The 20,252-nt window shown below is 32.9% G+C and overlaps 1 protein-coding gene across 1 annotated transcript in view; it reads left to right on the forward strand.

The window, feature by feature from the left end:
* Positions 1-19,885, forward strand: part of LOC119835867 (glutamate receptor 1-like) — a 139,009-nt gene extending 119,124 nt beyond the window's left edge. Inside the window, exons 6-19 of the mRNA XM_038360924.1 lie at positions 998-1,251; positions 1,636-1,770; positions 3,522-3,725; positions 7,053-7,160; positions 8,061-8,271; positions 8,633-8,727; positions 10,611-10,772; positions 11,086-11,214; positions 11,617-11,705; positions 12,099-12,249; positions 12,449-12,540; positions 12,683-12,779; positions 13,119-13,382; positions 17,405-19,885. Of these exons, the coding sequence (XP_038216852.1) occupies positions 998-1,251; positions 1,636-1,770; positions 3,522-3,725; positions 7,053-7,160; positions 8,061-8,271; positions 8,633-8,727; positions 10,611-10,772; positions 11,086-11,214; positions 11,617-11,705; positions 12,099-12,249; positions 12,449-12,540; positions 12,683-12,779; positions 13,119-13,382; positions 17,405-17,473 (2,060 nt within the window). The 3' untranslated portion in view covers positions 17,474-19,885. The remainder of the gene's footprint in view (positions 1-997; positions 1,252-1,635; positions 1,771-3,521; positions 3,726-7,052; positions 7,161-8,060; positions 8,272-8,632; positions 8,728-10,610; positions 10,773-11,085; positions 11,215-11,616; positions 11,706-12,098; positions 12,250-12,448; positions 12,541-12,682; positions 12,780-13,118; positions 13,383-17,404) is intronic.
* Positions 19,886-20,252: the final 367 nt, after the last annotated feature.

The raw sequence follows: 20,252 nt of genomic DNA on the forward strand, positions 1-20,252 counted from the left end.
AAAGTTTTAAGTGCAAAATTACTATCAGAATAATCACGTCAGTTTATCAAATCTAACATCCCTATATAGGAAAAAAAGTAAGAACTCTAAACATAACAGAAAATAATGCATCTTCAAGTATGTCATCAAGAAAACAACTGGTTTATTATAGAAAATAGACCATTAAGAGCGTTTAATGTTGTACAAAAACAAAATAGAATACCCACATCCAACATCCACCTCGAAATGAGATTGTAACCAATAATCCTTATGACAAGTTAGCAAGTTCAAGCCACTGTCGCTTATAAGGCCGCGGTCACAAACTCAAGCGATTTATTTAATTAATACGAGTATATCTATAGAAGATAATCGCGTCATCGAAGAAACGCTATCTTGGCAAATAAGAGCGCACCTGTGCTTTTATATTGTTTAAATTTAAATCTCGTTTTTGTGATAAATTATCGTAAGTGTTAGATATTTTTTAAATAATTATTAGTACTGTCGATGTGATTTATACGTATTGTATAACACTCTTTACGTTTAAATAACAGATCCTCGTTATTTCTATTATTCATAATCATATTATATTTATTGAGATTATGTTATTAAAAATAAGAGGAAATTACTTATCGTTTTTTTTTATTATCTTTCTGACCATGAACACAGCCTAATACTTAGAAGTTTTGTACATTATTGGACGATAATCCGGTGAAATAGTGTGTGACGTAAGAGATTTCGTAAGGCCTTTTTTGTCGAGTTTTATTTCGGAACATTGTACCTTCCTACACAACTCGCAAAATGGATTTAATTCCCGTATCCAACATGTTCGCGCATCGTTTGGAATTGTATGTGTCGTTTGCATTCCTCTTTCTATTTCCAAAACACGACTGAATTAAGCATTGCATTTACCTGCTTAATTATCACTACAGGTTACTAATAAATAAAATAGATCACATTTTATTACTCACCTCAAACTATTTTTATGCCACAGTTACAATTCAAGCTAATTTGTTCTCAGGTCTCTTACGCCTCCAGAGTATGTACGAGAGCATGAAGCCCGGTGAAAGCCCCTTTCGCATATCCCAGGTGAAACGTGTCTCCAAGTCCAATGACGTCATCGAATTTCTCTCCGAGGTGGAAGCGGTCGACCGCTGGAGCAACAAATATGTGGTGCTAGATTCGTCCACTGATGTTGCTAAGGAAACGGTTATAAATCACGCACGCAGTCTCAAACTGGGGAGGCGCACCTACCATTACTTGCTTAGTGGTTTTGTAAGTATAGCAATACGAAGATTAATGTTATAGTATCGATAGAAAACTGGTATATATTTATAAGCTAGATCTATAAAATACTTAACTAGTCTAATTAAAATTAATAATATTTTAATTAGAACAAATGACTAACGATACAGTTTTTATTAAACGACAGCTTTATAGCTATTTTATTAATGAAATATTTTACATTAACCAACACGATGGAAACTCTGGAAGTGTTCTGGGGAATCTTATCTCTCTTCTTCGCACACAATATTTACTACCTTCGTTTTTTACAAAATAACAAAATTGACTATAATAAGCGAATATTTATGTATCCAGTTCTTAAATTTCTATACCAATAATGAAAAGATTAGCCTTGATATATGGAATGCTTATTAGGTGATGGATGACCATTGGAGTGAAACTGTTCACGAATTCGGCACGCTGAATATAACCGGATTTCGTGTGTTGGACTACTCGAGCAAGAAAGTTAAAGACTTTTTGGAGAGCTGGAAGAAGGGCTCGCATATTTCTGTAAGTATTTACTTTCAAGAAGCGGGATTCGAATTCACGTCTCTCGCTGTACCATCGAATTAGTGGCGGTGGTGGATGTCTTTTATTCTTTAGAAACTATCAAATATTCACAAGCATTTTAATGCTATAAAACTATAAAATGAATGCAAATAGTAAAAGTATAGCGATGTATTCACGTAGTATCAACGGTTCACTTTAATGCGATATACCTAATTCTGCTCTTACAGTATATAGTTTCCTCAAAACTTCTAGTACCTTATTCTGTTTCTTAAAATTATAACACAGTTAACGAAATACCACACAATTGTACTATCTTATTAAGTAAGTGTGGGCGAGCGTTCGCTAACTACGAAGACTGAAGAGTGCTAATGGTTATTCTGTAAGACATATAGGACTTTTATAGTCCGTTTGGTCTTTGTTCAATCAGTTAATCAATATTAAATCAATATTCTGTTGCACTGGTTTGCCTTTCTACTCTTATTTTTGTGAATTATTTCATTTAACTATAGAGTTGTTCAAAAACTTTGTACTAAAATGATATATATGAAGTATAAAGGAACTTTTAAGATAGTAATAACTGAAATTATGTTAAATTTAACCATCTAAGAGATTTAACAACCGCTTCAGCTAGATTACAGTTTTGATGGACAACCATTTCATAGTTGTATCATCAATTAATCTTTTCATTACTATAAATTAATGAATCAAGTATTTAAACGCATATCAATCTAAGTACAATAAAAATTATACAATAAAACTTTCGAAATATTTCTATATATTGGACTACCAGACGTTTGTTAATTAGAAGAATACACCATCAACATAACAGTCACTGAATATTATCGTGATACTTTTTTTTATATACGCGTTTTAGTTGCCTGAATTATTCTAATTATCAGAATGTATAGGCGTGGGAATTCATGGATCGTAACAATAAATGAAATTCTCATGCCATACAGTACAAGAATTTCATTTATTGGTAAATTCTTGTCCGCGATGATAGTCCCAAATGCTCACCCTTTACTCCTATGTATTAGATTGTTCATATCTCATAGACTCTTTTTATCATCATTATCATCATCGAACTTTGACTTTATTATTGAAGTCCGAGGCTCGGTATTCCTTGAACCATGTAATATATAACCTATATAGCCATGTTGTAAAAAAAAAACAGTCACTAATGCAACAATAACATCTATCATACAAGTTAAAATCACAAAGATCTCAATACGATATCGTATTTCATTTCATGAGTTAGTTAGTCGTTGACTAAATTGTTTTAACAGAAAATACATTCGAAAAGTAACGTTATTTTCATGTGCCAATATCACACTTTGGATTATTAAACATCTCATTCATTCTAAAGGAAAATCGCTTGGACGATGCCAAATAATACCAAGCTTTTAGAACAAAGATAGTCCAAGTTTCAAATTGCATTAGTATTAAAGCAAGCTATGAATTCATTGTTCGATCCGTCTATCCCTGGCGTAATGTTAGATAAATGTTTTCTACATAAAGTATTATAAATATAATGGTGAAAACGAACTTACGGTGGTCTCGTTTTAGTTTTTATATAACATCATCTTATCAATATGAATTAATTATGAATATTGCTTGGTAAGTTCCAGCAAGCTTTCAATTAGTCTTAACTTTAAAGTCAAACTGCCAGTTCAGCTACCAATTAAAAACAAATAAAAAGGACGAGAGAAATTTGAGGTCGTTTTCATCACATAATCTATTCATTGACGCAGGCAAAAGCCGCATTGATGTTTGACTCCGTCAACTTAATCATCGAGGCTATACTGCGTCTTCTCCGCAAGAAGCCAGAGTTCCTGCGCGCTGCAGCCCGCAGAAGCCTGCCGCCTAACAGCACCAAGGTTTCCGATTGCAACATAGAAGAGAAAGGCATCACACCCTTCGAATATGGCGAGAAATTGGCAAAGATGATACGGAAGGTGAGTTTATTCATAGTCTTTCTTATTAACTGTGTTCTTGTGTTCTGTTCTAATTATCCTTTACCAATAAATATACAAGGTACTTACGATTCACAACGGGCCGAGTTCGTTGTTTTTTGCCATATTAAATTGTATTCTATCTAACAGAAATCCAGTGCAGTGTCCACTTATAGACCAATTTGGGTGTGAAAATTCATTAGCTGTCTTCATAATAACAGCAATCTCATTTATGGCCCTTATAAAATCGATAATGTACGAAACTATTGTTGCGTTTGCTCACTATCCATTGTCAATAAATCTATGTTTTCAATAACAGATTATCCTTACATTAAATAACTATTAAGGTTCTTGTTACTCATAAGTAGTAACTTAACGCCGTGTTTTTAGTTAATTAATGTAAAACTGCTAAACGTAGGTCTTTGTTTTGTGTTTATCAAGGGATACACATTTATATTCATGATTAATATATATATCTCAGTATATATCTCATAGTAACAAATATACTCGTACTAATATTATAAATAATATTACTTCGAATGAAATAGTAAATTAACCTGACTTACAACGTTATCTGAATCAAAATATAAAATGTTTAACCGTAGCTTAACAAGTTTTCATGTAAATAAATTAGAAATATCAAAAGCTGAATGACGAACATTTTGATAAATAATAAAATGAATAACCTATATGGTGTATAACTCAATTATTCAGTGAAATGTAGGCCTTTTTAAGTATAACCTGTTAGTTTTATATGTAAGTTTGAACTATTAAGTGCTTAACAGCATCGTGCTTTTAGTTATTTAGGTCAAAACTTATTCATTTAAATGTTTGCAATCGCAGGTTAAGAAGGTTGACTCATTCAGTTAACTCATTCCGATTAACCTGTATTATGCAGAACATATCAAATTAAATAAACTGTCTATTATCAATTCATCTGGAAAAAATATTTGACATACATTACAACAATATTTTGTCTCGTATATATTGAAGTTATTTGATACGAGAACAAAAATTTAAATCAATTGTATTGGTACTTGTTACATTCCATGGGGAGAGTAATGAATCAATCTTAGAAGACTCGGAGGGCTGATAATCTGTTCCTTTAGAATTTCGACCCAGCGGGAGTATTTTATTAGAAAAAATGTAGCTTTTAAAAACTCTCTAGGCACAAAACTTTCACATTCAACTGGATTATTTTATAATCATACTTTATGTGCCATAAATACGAATATTCATTCTTGAATGGATATAAACATTATTATTTCGCAGTCAGTCGTTAAATACATCAAATAAGACATGGTTAAGGCCCTTATATTATTTAACAAACAACAGCCTATATAAACAATGTTCTTTGGTTATTTTTATAAGTAAAAATTCACGATAACAATGAGTTCTTGGTAAACTACAGACTGAATTGATATAAACACACTTTCTCGAGTATCTTTATCTACACGCCACGCCGTTTAGTCAACACAAGGCTAAGGTTAAGGCTCGCATTCATGGTAAACATTTATTGAGCAACAATTTATGAACAAAGTTGCTGGAAACATCGTTAAATGCTATCACTTTTTCGGCGAGAATATTTTAACATGCGTTAAACAACTCAGAAACACGCTGTGTTGCCAGCGACACCTCAATATGTCTATTAAAATTTGTTGCTAAAAAACATTTAACATGAATACGGAGCCTTACTAATAATCTAGTGCCGTCGCATAAAGCCAGCAGCCAGCATGACTTCTGCCCTACTTTTGGCGGAGGAATGAATGCATCCGCGGTGGGAAAAACTTTTAAACCGCTGCCTCGCTTTGCCGGGGAATTTATTTTACCTTGATTGTGGGTGTTTTTTTTTACCCAAACTAGTGTCAAAGTATATTTTCAATTTGACGCTTGAGGAACAGTTCTTTATTGCGGCGAGATTACAATTCTGCGTTTTTCTAAAGTTTACAATCTTACATAAACACAAAAATGCGCAAATAAAATGCTTTCCGGAACTAAAAGGTTTATCTTTGATTATTTTGCGTTTGTAGTATCTATATATTTATCCATCGAATACAAGAACACTAAATAAATTATCCCTACATAGTATAAGCTTTCTTTGACTGTCCATACGTCCCTGTGTATACTTAAATTATGTATCAACTTAAGGATTATATAAACGCCGACTACGTTTAGCAGTGACAGTTAGTTCCAAAAGACTTTTTGTGAACATTTCTCAAAGATTACTTTGAATTTCACCATTGCTTTTGCGAATGAATGACGCCAATTCATAATATTGAATGAGCTCGAGCGAATGCTTCATTACGCCTCTGAAACGAGATGTGACGTCAATGTGAAAAATTACGTTAGGAGTAAGCGAATTGTCGATACGTACGCACTTCGTACGAGGCTTGTTATGTCTCAAAAAATCAATAGCTAAATTTTCCATTACATCTTACTGAGTGCTAAAAGAGACATCGCCTCAACGATGCCTTAAAAGCGGTACATTTGTAAGATAATTTATTTTAAGCGTGTATGAGAAATGAAAAATTGTATTCCATTGCTTAAGTTGAATTAGAACTCTATTGTTTATGATAAACATGTTTAAAATAACAATGACTTACGATATATAACACGACTTGTACATATTAATGTTTTAGTAAATAATTATAACAAACACAGCATATTTGTGACTAATAAATGAATAAGCAGTTGAAATAGCAAAAATAACAAGAGTCAGAAGCAGTAAGTATGGTTGATACTCCTTTGCAATTCAACCGCAATTTGATAAAATAAAACGCGTTCCCACGTGAAATTTGAAGAAGATATTATAAAACATGTTAGGTGTGAAGTACAAAGTGTCCCTTTGTGCAGCGGGGATCTTAAACCATAAGTTGCTACGGTCTCACACATATTTTCCTCGAGGAAACACAAGAGATTGCTTTAGCTGCGTTTGAAACGTCAAAAGGAAGGAAGGTGAAACGTAATTCAACTCGAATTTCATTAAAACCCTCAGCTTTCTTTTGGAGACTAAATTTTTCGGGACAATTACACTTTAAATGTTATTCCTTTCTAGAGTTAGAATAAATAAATGTAAGATAAAAAGAGACAAATTAAGGTCTGTAGCGTATGTACGATATATAATATCTTTCGTAATTCGTAAATAATAATAAATGTATTTATTCCGTAAGAACACTAAAATAAGCATTATAATCGTATAAGCGTATATGCAATTGTCTATAATTCAATATGTTTAAGATATTGCTACTTCCATAGCATCTGTTTGCGAGGACCCTTGAGAGAAAAGATTCTAATAAATTGTAAGCCAAGAGTGGACGTTGTTTGCTTCAGACGGAGATAGATGGTCTTACGGGTTTCATCAAGTTCGACGAGGAGGGCCGGCGACGCAACTTTACACTACGCGTGGTTCAAATGACCACGGGATCCAAGCTAGAGACGGTATGTTTTTATATACATATATTTAAATAAATATATATATCTAGAAAAGAAATGTGCATATACTAACTGAAACCGCGTATGGAACCTTCATTTTTGACGTAGATTTTCATTTTATTTATGTATGCTTTACATTAAAATTTGTGATTGGTAATTTAAACTGTTTTCAAGCTTATCCCAGACTTCTACATCAAAAGTAACTGACAGTTCTATATTTAAAAAAGATATTATTAACTGGCCGCTAATTAGACAGTTCGTGAAAAGATGGAGAAGAGTAATTGTACATATGCAACGCGCTTCACGTTACATTGACCGTTATGTAAGCCAATTTATAATTAACAACGCAGTGCTTCTAACACTACGAGCAATATATATTTCATTGGAAACTGATATCGGATTCACGCCATTAACGGACGCGTATTGGAACTGAAGTTTTTGTACGTGAAGTGCCGATATGTTCGTCCATTTTCCATACATCAATCTGAATTCAGCATAAATTTTGATTTGATTGTGAAAGGCAGCTTATGTGGGTGAATTTGCTATATTTTACTAAGGGCGATTACGAATCGTTTGTCTGAAATGTCTTGTATAAAGTAAATATTAGTTATTTTTATTTATTAACCTGAAACTTCAATATACGTATAGAGACTGCATATAATATGTTTTATTATTTTCATTATTATAAAGTTCTCTCACGCACTCATTAATTCACAGTAAGCTTTATTTAATACTTGTTATATAGTACTACAAGTATCACAAATAAAAATTGAAGCTAACAATAACTTGAGCTTCAAAAATTCAAAATTCACAGCGCTACACGGGCAAATATTCTTAAAATCGAATTCTATAGACCGATGCAAGCAACATGTCTTCCATTATTATAATAACGTTCATTGCTATCAGGTCGGCACCTGGTACGACGATAAAGGGCTCTCCACACTCAACCCGCTGCGTTGGATGCCGTCATACCAGAATAATAAGACTTACATTATAACAACGATAGACGAAGATCCGTATGTCATACCAATCGTCGACTACACCTCCACCAAGTCGAAGTTCAAAGGATTTTGCGTTGACCTCGCTAAATTGATCATGGAAAAACTGGAATTGAAATGTGAGCTTCATTTATGTAGTATTTCAATTGAAACATATATAAAGCTAAGGAGTTTGAACGCGTTATTCTCAGGAACAGCTGTACCGTTTTTGATATATGTTACATGAAATATATATACATGAAATATATATATAATAAATTAATACGAGCTCCATATCGAGATCGAGCTCGTATTAATTTCACAATTATTCTAGAACTTGCATATATTGTCTAGCCGAAAGGCTCTTATTGACGTCTTACAGTTTTTCACACATAAATAAAAAACAATCATATTATATTTGTTTCGTACATAAAAAAAAATAGAATCTAACAAGAAATAATCTTATATTGAACTAATGATATAGTAATTTTTATCTTATAGATGAAATGAGGTTAGTCAAGGATGGAAAATACGGCCAAGAAAATCCCGCAGTTCCCGGAGGTTGGGACGGCATCATCGGAGAATTGGTTCGAAAGGTAGGCAGTTAATTGCTCTTTTATTAAGTTACTAGCCGTGCCCCACGCTATCACCCGCGTAAGTCCGTATCCCGTAGGAATATCGGGACAAAAAGTTGCCTATATGTTATTCCAGTTGACCAGCTATCTACGTGCCAAATTTCATTGCAATCGGTTCAGTAGTTTTTGCGTGAAAGAATAACAACACACACACACATCCTAAACAAACTTTCGCATTTATAATATCAGTAGGATTACAATATTAATAGGAAGTAGGATTTTGTCTGTCAGTCTGGTCAGCATAAGCCATAGAACCGATTTGTCTTAAATTTGGTGGGATGCAGTCAAATCTAGCTATCTCATTTAAAAAAAAAGAAAAAATGCAAATTAGGATTATTTCTATCCCGTAAATCCCGGGAACTATTATCCCTTTTAACAAATAATACATAGTTTATAAAACTAAACAATTCGCTTTCATGATAGCAACAACGAAATTGTCTCACTACAGAGAATATGTAAAATTATTGAATTCTGGCGATTTTAATCAGGATAATAAGGTAAACTCACGAAATTATTGAATTGTCACCGAGCTTTAAAAAACGCATAAAGTGTAAATTAATTCTGTATTTTTAAAAGGGGTCAAAATCTTAACGAGTGTTTAGTGAGAGTTAGTGTTAACGAGTATAATATATACAAGCACACAAACATAGAAGTGAAGCTAATAAAATCTTTAGTTAATAGATTTTATTTAGCACGATTTTATTACAAGCAAGAAAAGTTATGAAGCTTTCACGTCCTAGACTTACAATTTTCAATATTTAGATATGTCTAAATTGCACTAAAATATATATTACTGTACCTAGATGTTATTACAGTAAATTTAAGGCCGCTCTATCACGCATCCATAACTTATAATACGATATATATTATTAGGAATTAAAATATTATTTTCTCTTTGTCACACTGTCAGCTTTTTGATATATATCACACTAATATTATTAATTTATAAATGTGAAAGTTTGTTTGTTTGGATGCTTTGTCTGTCAATCACGCTAAAAGTGCTAAACGGATTTTGATGAAATTTAGTAAACAGATAGGGGTATGAGCTGACTTGGGTGATAGGATACTTTTTATCCCGATTCAATTCTCCCTTGGGATAAAGGAGGAATGTTGATATGCGGGCGGAGCCGGGACGAGCGTTTATATTATATTTATATCAATATATTTTATTTATAATGGCCCGATTTCAATACTGCATTATTGATAAAAATATGCATAAATGGACTATAAATCGAAAAGGTTATCAATAGATTTTTATTAATATTATTTTATGATATATGTTATTAGAATTTAATGAATAAGACAAGCAAATAGTTCAAATTCTCTAAAATTTGTTAGATTCTAAAATTATTCCATGATAATATTTATGCATTCACGAATTCTATTATTATTTTAGTGTGTAATATAAATAAGATCATTCTACAATTCTATTGTTTTAGGCTTTTAAGTACCATCAAGCTTTAACAGTTGTACGAAGCCTAAAAATACCTAGACTAGAGTTTCAACACACAATTAAAACGCTGTGGAGACGGGTGCAGGCAATAATATTTTCCAAAAGTTCTTTAAATTCCGTCTTTTTTGAAGAAATTGTCATTTTGTTCATTTTATATGAATGGAGCTTATGTAGAAATATTTGTATAACAGTGGCAATTTGTTTTAAAATTACTAGTATGCTTTGTAATAACTATTTATAACCATTTAACAATACAACATTCGTACCATTTCTCCTACATCCACACATATTTATCAAAACACATGCATATTTCAAACGATAGTTTAGAAACAAAAAAGCGAATGGTAGACGAGATATTCCTTCGCGGGGATAAAATAAGTGTTTGTTATAGGAAGCGGATTTGTCCATATCATCGCTCACCGTTACAGTCGACAGAGAAGAGGCGGTGGATTTCAGTAAAACCTTCCTATCGTTCGACACAGTACCGAAAGATGTACCTTCCCCAACTGACACGATATTTACCTTCCTACTGCCGCTGTCTAAGGAAGTATGGGTATGTAGCTATCGCGTAACTTACTGGATAAGCATCGTTATAAGTGCACAATTTCTCTCCGTAAAGTATAACAATTTAGTACGAATTATACATAGGTTCATTATTAAATGTCACAAAAAATGACCGACACGACCGATAGGGCAGAACGAATCTTGTCTCAATACAATATGGCGATGAACATTTATCCATAATATATAAGATGAAAATCAAATTGTCGACACTAGAATATCCACAGCAAGCCAGGTTAATACAGCAATTTCTGAACCAATATTCTTGAATGTAACCGGAATTGACGAGATTATTTAATTTACAGTTAGCCGTGTTAGGAAGCCTCTTGGCTGTTAGCTTCTGCTTGTACCTCGTCTCAAAATACTCGCCAGATGAATATCAGCTGCATTTGAAAACAAATAGACGCTCCCGAAATGCTCGGAACAAACCGCAGGTGAGTTATCAGTAACATCTATTTAAGGTGACAATATATACTCCATAAATCAGTGAAACTTGAATTTATCGGAATTGAGGTCCTCTTCAAGGGAATATTGCTAATGGATAACTAGCCAAACTGCTTCAAAATTCTAGTAAAATATTCCTTGGTTTACATTTAAATTAAAGCATTGAAGGATCAAACATAAACAATAATAACAATGTAAAATTTATTTATGAAATTCGCTATGTAATAAACTTTGTACATAATTCTTTTACTTCATTTCCACTAGTCTTTGGCTCTGACGAACAATGGGTTTTATTTAATCAAGGCTCTTTGTCTCGTCAAGCGAATCTCGTCAGGTATTAAACAAAATTTCATTTTTATAATATTTACTATTCAAATCTTACGTTTTTACAGGCTACGTTTCAGAATACGTTTACGCTATGGAATGCCGTTTGGTTTGCTCTGGGTTCATTTATGCAACAATCGAGCGGTTACACTCCGAGGTTAGAGCTTATAATAAACTGTCTTTGTCTTTTATGTATATACTTTGTTAAACACATAGCGCCACTAGCAGCAAACACATTGAAATTTCAAGCCATTTTAAATGTCAAGATAGTACAGACTCTTTCATTCGGACTGTTTTCTATCTCAAGTATAAGTCCGCTAATTGGACTTGCATATTTTTATATTGTTTTTAGTCTGTATGGCTTTTGTTGTATTATATTTCCATTTTCTTAATAATCTATTTATAAGGATTATTGAGGTCTTTTTATTTCTGTCTTAAGGACAGAATTCTAACAGTCCCATGTCAGAAAAGATAAACCTTTTAATTAGAAAAAAACATCATCAATTTTATTCACATTTGCGGTATCACAGCCAACTACTTCTCCTTTTAGGTCCTTATCTGGGAGAATTATAAGCGGTGTGTGGTGGTTCGTTACGCTGTTCATCATTGTCATCTATACAGCTAATATGGCGACACATCTGACCCTCGCTCAGCTCCAACCCCCCTTGAACCCAATACACAGAGTCACGAAATGCCCTGCTGTAAGTATTCACGAAACATGTTATGTCGATCAAGACTGATCCATCAATAATTACCTCCATTCGTACCAGACTAATAAAGAATACCCTAAACCATTGTAAGTTAATATTAAAACTTCAATAGATGTCGATCTTTAATCTTAAAGGTAAATAACTCCATACAAAACCCCAAATCCATACTAATTTCACGTCTCACATTCAGGAAAACACCAAACCATGCGAAATGCTGATCTCCGTAATGGAGTCGGGGCTCCAAGATTTTGCGGTCGCCTTCCCGAAAGGATCCCCGTTACGGTCAGTTATTTCCAATAGAACGTAAATAAATATGTCATTGCGAATTGATATTATGAGAACTTTGCGCGACGCGATTGCAATTTGCGCTGTGCTGCGCTTTCGAATTTTACCTTTATTACTTTAGCGTTACGTGTCATTTTAGGGATGGCGTGAACATGGCGCTTCAAACTCTTAGGAATGAGGGTGAATTGTACCGCCTAATTCGCAAATGGTTTATACCCCTGACGTGCAACGGAAAGGTTAGAAATGTTTTGGTATTTATGATCACTATTTTTCCCCTTTTCATTGCTATTGTATGAGTTGAATCGAAGTTAGCGCCTCATCCTGGTTATATCCAATTATTACAAAACGGCAAAAAGATTTTAAATGAGATTGCAATGTCGTCATATAAAAAGTAGTTTTATTTACTTATTGTACGAAATATCCATGAAGTTATTTCCTATTTTCTATTATATTATTCTCCAATTACACCTCAATTTAGTAGAGCTAAACAAAAAACCAGGAAACTCTATCTACAGAACATTGCAACTCAAAAAATCCAGTATATTTTACCATCACTCACTCACAATTAATTTCAGAACCATGGCAAGGAGCTGACACTGAGTCAAATAGCTGGGCTATTTTATATTCTGCTCGCGGGCTTAGGCTTGGGATTGATCACCTCGTTCATCGAGTATCTCGTGCACCGCCGGTGCGCCCGGGAGACTCCCCCAGAGAGCTCTCCGCCTGGGACTCCAATCCGCACTCCTACTAGCCCAACCTTGCGCAATATAAAATCTACACCGCACAGGACACTTCGCGAACGGGAACCAATTGATTGGAACGCTGTTAATTACACTGGGGTAAGCTGTTTATTTGTTGCACTTGACACGAAGGTTTAATTTGTCAGACATCTAGGCTACATCGTATATACCACTAGTATACTGGTGCCATAGGCGCTATACTGAAAATTTACTTTTGCGTGTTTCATTTAATTGCTATTGATATTGTCAAACAACCGTTTTTAAAAATGGACTTTATTAGTTCTATTGAAAAATCTAAGGTACTGTAGAGAGTTATTCATATTTGAATACGACTGGAGGTAAGAAAATTGGAAAGTTGAGAAATCTTTTTCATGAACAAAATATGAATCTTTATGAAAATAAATGATCTTGTCATCAAGTCAATTTCATGAGTATAAATTTTACATTATTAACATTGTTGTTTAATAATTAACACCCAACGAAATGAACACAGGTTTACTAGTTTTAAATATGTTCGAAATCTTATACACGTGTGCATTACATCGCGTGCTTATTAAATATCTAAAGCACATTGTCTTTCTAAAAAGATGGCATCTATATTTATTTTCACCTCCTTAAAATTTTCTGAACATCGGGAAAGCACATTATAATTTTACCGATATTTTATAAAAGTTGTTTAAAACAGTAATTACTAAGTTCTTGTCGGCTTGTTTTAGACGAACTTTCTGAAGTCTGTATATCAATACAGCGGTTATATCATTTTTAAAATAACTGGGAAGTAATAAAACAATCACGTTTTGTTTGTTGACAGAGTATGCATGTAAAATAAACGAGTTAATGTCATTGGAATGATAACAATTCCTTTATTTCTATCATTGCTATGATTTTTTTTGTTATGATAGGGCATTGCAATGATAATAATTTTTTATTTGTTTATTTCGGTCAAACTAACAACCTAACTACCTAAAAACCTAACAACCTGTACACAAAATATATACTGACTCAAATACATCTCTCAATCAAATTTTTATAACATTCATTAACGAAATGTCTCTTTTCATTTACCCATTAACCTAATCAAACTTTCGATCTAATATCCAAAATATCCATGCGCAGACTTACAAACAAACTTAGCACTCTTCCCGGAGCAGTAGGATAAAAATGACACGATCCAAGAGGATAAACAATATCGTATCGTAAATGACTTATCATCCCCCTCAATGCTTCTTAAAGACCTTTAGACTCAATTATCGAGAACGTTCCCTATCATATTTTTGTGTATGGAATTTTTCAAATTTAAGTCTGATACAAAAGATAATGGGACAACTTTAGTCACCGACCTTTCGAGAAAGTCACTAGGTTCTGAAAAAGTAGTTTTTTATTAAGGAGAGTGATATTTAGCGAAAATATTCAAAATCTTTGTGACAGTCGTCAACTGTCCACAAAATTAAACCATATATGATTATTATGTATATAAGCTGTTATCGTCTATCTTAAATATAGATAATTGGAATACGATGCCATAATATTGAAAAAATATCAACGTATAATTCCGACAGAACAGTTCGGTTTTATAAACTAAAATTCTTATTAGACAGAACAAAATTGAAAGGTACTCATAGGCATGAAAAAATTTATGTCCATATTCGTTCTTTGCAGCTATTCTCAATCATTCAACAATATAAATTGATTTAAAGTGACTGCAAGAGCTAAATTGATGCATGCACACATTACACAATCAACTAACCATCAGTCTCGGTTGGTTCTGTCGATACACAGGGCCGCACTCACACATACACAAAAAATAAGTGAATTCCCGTGTCCCCTAGTGGGGTATGGGGCAGATGATGTACATCTGTTTTACTGATCGATTTTCTTTAGGGACAAGTAGGTGATCAGCCTTCTGTGTCCTGCCTGCCTTTTACTGTGCGTCTCCACTGGGAATTGAACGGTTCTACCCTCACGTGTTAACCACTGTACCAAGGAGGCGGTCAACACAACATGTATACTTATTATGACACAGATATAAGTAGTAGCTACGCGGCTTGAACAAATTCTATTTCTTGTACTAAAATAGTAAACATAATTAAACTACTACTATGTTACTTTAGGATGTATTGGCATGTGAAGAACATAAATCAGAATCTTTGTAATTTTTTCAATCGTAGCATCATAGTACAATAGTATGTTGCAATATGTTTTCAATACACTACCAAATTAGCATATATACTAAAGCAAATTATACATCGTTCTGCGTTTTTTAATACATTTATGTTTACCACGCATTTAGTTCATTTAGTTTCCTTAAACAAATATAGTATGGATCTGAAATATTAACATTCTCCTCAGCTAGATAGTACAACATCCGGGAATGTTCCGTTTATGCAACTTCAAACTTATCTGTTGAATCGGAAACTGAATTGATTATCTGTGTTTTCCAGAGATTGTATTTGACTAGGTTTATCCAATTAATGAATATTAATGGATAACGTTGAACGCCTTTTATTGTTTAAAAAGATCTGACCAATCCTGATTGAGGTCATTATGTTATCTATTAGTCACGAGTCAGTGAAGTGACACCGCATATTAAAATATTTACATCCTACATACATTCAGTTATCGTTAAATTCCTCACATTACTATAGAGTTTAGTAGTGGTAAATCTTAAACATACGTAAAAAATCTTTTATTTCATGGAGACTATAGCAACAATGAATGTATTATTTGATAAAATCGTGAGTGTTGTCTCTTAAGAACCGAAGTTTAGATGCCATCATTATTAACTCAAAAGGATTCTAATGATTTTCGTTTGGACTAGGATGATAACTTTTAAACATTTCCCTTGAGAAATGAAAGTAAAACGTTAATTGGAGTGGTTTGAAAAGAGCAACTATATAGTTTCTCGTCCGCTCTTTTATGTGGACTGATTTCTGAATCGCATATTATGACGACTCGAAAGCGCTATCAATAATTATTTTTAACAAAATAGAAAACCACCTTCAAGTAGTTTTAACTAGACCAAATTTAAATAGTGTGCGTGTGGGAGGAACTAGATTTCAAATAAAAAAAAATTATATAAATCCGTTCACCCAGCAACACGAAAAAAAAGCCGAAATAATAACCTCCTCTCTTTTTGAAGTCGGTTGAAAATAGATAGTGACAATAGCATGAATATGTATATATTCATGTCAAGTGTTGATATTACGAAACTTAGGCATATACATTATGCATCAAATAAAAGGTTTTTTTAAACATTTTTGACATATGAATTTCTCATACTAATTTTAAAAATAGCGTATCTTCCTCAAAATATACTTATATACCTATAAGGAACTAAGAAACACCGGACTTCTTTCTCCGCGCTAACAATACAATACGGAAGTCAAACTTTTCTGGTTGTATTAATGGCTTATTTTTCTTTTCAAACTTGAGAAAAGGAGTTATTCATACAACAGAAATACAATGTTCATGGGTTATATAGATTCCACATTACTACATAACTCTTGTTCAGCCCGTCTTACGCTTGCAAGTTCAACAGCTATTAATTACAGATATGGGATACCCAAAATCCGACCGTCTAATTCAGATCTAATTTGACACAAACACCCCACTTCTGATTGTTCGTAATTGCTCCAATCCGCTTAACTCCTAGGCAGAGATGTCTGGGTTTAGGCCGAGCCTAATGAAAACCTGTCAGCTGTTAGTATTTAAAGACCTATTGTGGTGTGATCTGAAGTAGCACTTGTATTTTAACAATGAAATTGAAGTATGATGCATTGAAGCGTTATTCCATACATTAAAATATCAGCTTTCCTCAAATATCGTGGAAGTTAGTTAAGAAACATACCTTTAACGTCACATATGTAAATGTCACATACACTTTATGGTTTTACTATGAGTAATAGAAATTCGGTTTGGCTTAAGATAAATTCAAATTCAAAAGTTGTAGATTAAAATCACCTCAAATTGTTACCATCATTCTGCTTAAATTATATAAATAACCAGTATGAAAATAAATAATGTATTTAAAATATATAGTTTATTTTATTGAAAATTTCTAACGTATTTCTTGATGCATTAAGCAATTAATAATGCATTAACAAATGCATTTGTTCCAACAGTATGGATCCCCGACCCACCAGCCTGTCCAGGAGGAGACGGTTATGCATGGCACGTTCAGGCAAGTCTGATGTTCACCCAGGGATGCCGGCCGTGCGCGTCGAGCGTCCCAGCGTCGCCGTCTGTCCGACTCCATCGAGTTGTACCAGCTGTAAGACGCGACCAATGCTAATATCCGCCGCGGATCAGCGTTTTGCTCGATGTTCACTACAAAAGCATTAACCTATAAAATAATGTTTGTACACTACGTACCAACAAAAACGAGCAATCGATGCCGATACGATGGATCCGCGCGGAATCGACAGGAATCAGCTTTTTATACATAAGCTTGCATTTGGTTGCTGTTTCCAAAAGATTAAAGTCGTCACCTTTCTAAATCGACTGTTATTTAGTTACTGATTGGAGGAAATGGAATTATTATACGTTATGCACATTCAAGGCGCGCTGAAGTTAATTTAGGTTTGATTTCCGAAGGGTGTTAATTTTAATTTTATTTCTCTGTATTATCGTTTTTTGTATTGTTAATTTGCTGAGCATTTCAGGAGCTTGGATATTGAGGATAACTGTAGAGTTCTCTTACACATTTGTAACTTTTCTCAGTGGAATCAAAGAAACGACTAGATATCGCTCAATGGTACCATGATAAACTGATATATAACACTGTTCTATAACCACATTAGGTGTCCTCTCTCTTTAAATCGGATCTCATCGAGTAGATGAGTATCAGGGTCTCTTAAGATAAATGTTTAGTAATATCCTTCAATTAGATATAGTAACGTAATATTTATAGTACGCGTTACTCTCCCATAGTTAGGAAATAATAGTCGATAAGGTTAATGTATTGTTTAATTTTATTTCTTTTTAAGATAAAGCTCCATGTGCGGCACAGATATATTATTTTGTTTCAAGTTTCTATTGATCTCATTTCGGTAAATGATTTCTTTTGCTGAAACAATTTTCGATTTATTTTTTTATATTTTAAGCTATTTTATGCTACAATGTGATTTGTAGTTATATATTATTCTCCTATTATGATTATTAGGTTAAATAGTTGTAAAGCAATGATTATTAATTGATCAATCATACATAATCCAATATCAATTTAGTGTGTATGTTTTCCTATCTAATAACTATTGTATGTTTATTTAAAGACCTGTCCTTGAGTGATTCAAATATTTTTACATTATTTCTTATGGTACCTTTAAGTATCCTGTGATCGTTACTTTATTCTTTATAAGGGCTCCTGTAACTGATTCGAAACAGCGGTTTTTTAACTAAATTGATAGTGTTCACACGAGCCTTTTTGAAATAAAAAATTTTCTACGTAAGATATAATGTAATGCCTAAGGCAATTGAACAGATCATATCATGAATTTAAGAACACTTGATGAACTTTGAGGCTATAATTATTTGATTTGTTTTCGGAGAGCTTCCGTCCGGAATAATTATTTGGTAGAATTTATTTGATTGTCGATGCAATTTTCAGAACGTTAAATATTTGATTGTTTAACAATGATTACAACTGAGCATCTGACTTGTGCTACAGTTAACGTGTAATTTTTAAAAGACGAAGATCAGAAAATCGTGGAAAGTGCCAAATTACTGATAAGTTAGAAGTGGTTATGAATTAAGAGAGGATTGTTACTAATAAATTTAAAATGGATGTACGGTCATGTCCGTCCATCTGTGAAAGGCTGAATATAATGACCAGGGGAGGTAATAAAAAAATGTCTTGATCTCAAATTGTATTTTTTACATTATAGTTTTAAACACGCTCATAATTTTAACATTTTAAAAAGCATTGTTCTTTGTTTGTAAATAAATCCTCACCCTGGGAGGTTGGCCTGTGTGAGTAAGTAATTTGATTACAATTTTGAAAATTGGTGAAGGGTTGCGAAGAGGAATAAGTCATAATTATGAATGAAAGGTCTACAGTGGGCCTAACAAAAAAAAAACATAAAAGAAAGCTCTTTTCATTCAAAGTCTAAATGCAAGCCCCATTACGCCTAAGTTTTTGTCACATATCTTTGTAAGTTATCTTTAATATCTACACATTTATGACTTATATCAATGATGTGGAAAGTACGGTCGGCGATACCTATTGTTATTGAGTATGACAATATTCCTGTCAACTAAATTAATTTGCGAATTGAATGATTCGAAAACCTCCTATGTTATTGGTGACATGATTTCACATAGTATGTGATTTTGTGATGAAAATTATTAATATATTATTCATACACATTGACTGATATTTGTACCACAGGAATATCTTCATACTTAACGTGTTTTTCCATTATCTATACATTATTTCGTTTATTACACATATGTATTATAATATATTGATTTCTGAGTGACTTGCATAATCGTTTTACATCCTTATACATCTTACTCTGTTTTTACGTCACCTATATAATTTTGTTACTACTTCAGAGATCTTTTATGTGTTTAACGCAAATAGAATTAAGATACATGTATCCAATTGTGGAAATTATAAGTGTTGATATATTCAATAAAGGTATAAAGCCCAATATGTCTTTAATTTTGATTTCCATCGAAAAATTATATCAAATAAATAAACGTCTTTTTAACCTGAAAAATATATATGGAGGTTTGCTATAGACGAGCTGGAATTAGAAGCAATTGTTTCGAAGATGTTATCCTTCACAGAATATCATAACATCAGGCTGTGTAGGTCAGAATTCCACGAAGAAGACTATTTTTAATTAAGACTGTATTTATAAAGATGTAAAAACATTGGTGTGTTTACAAATTTCATTAAAGGGTAAACAAAATATCGTAGCGACATTGTTATTTTCCTTCTTTGTTTATTATCAAAATTAGAATTTT

This window comes from Zerene cesonia, chromosome Z, assembly GCF_012273895.1.
Source record: "Zerene cesonia ecotype Mississippi chromosome Z, Zerene_cesonia_1.1, whole genome shotgun sequence".
NCBI lineage: Eukaryota > Metazoa > Arthropoda > Insecta > Lepidoptera > Pieridae > Zerene > Zerene cesonia.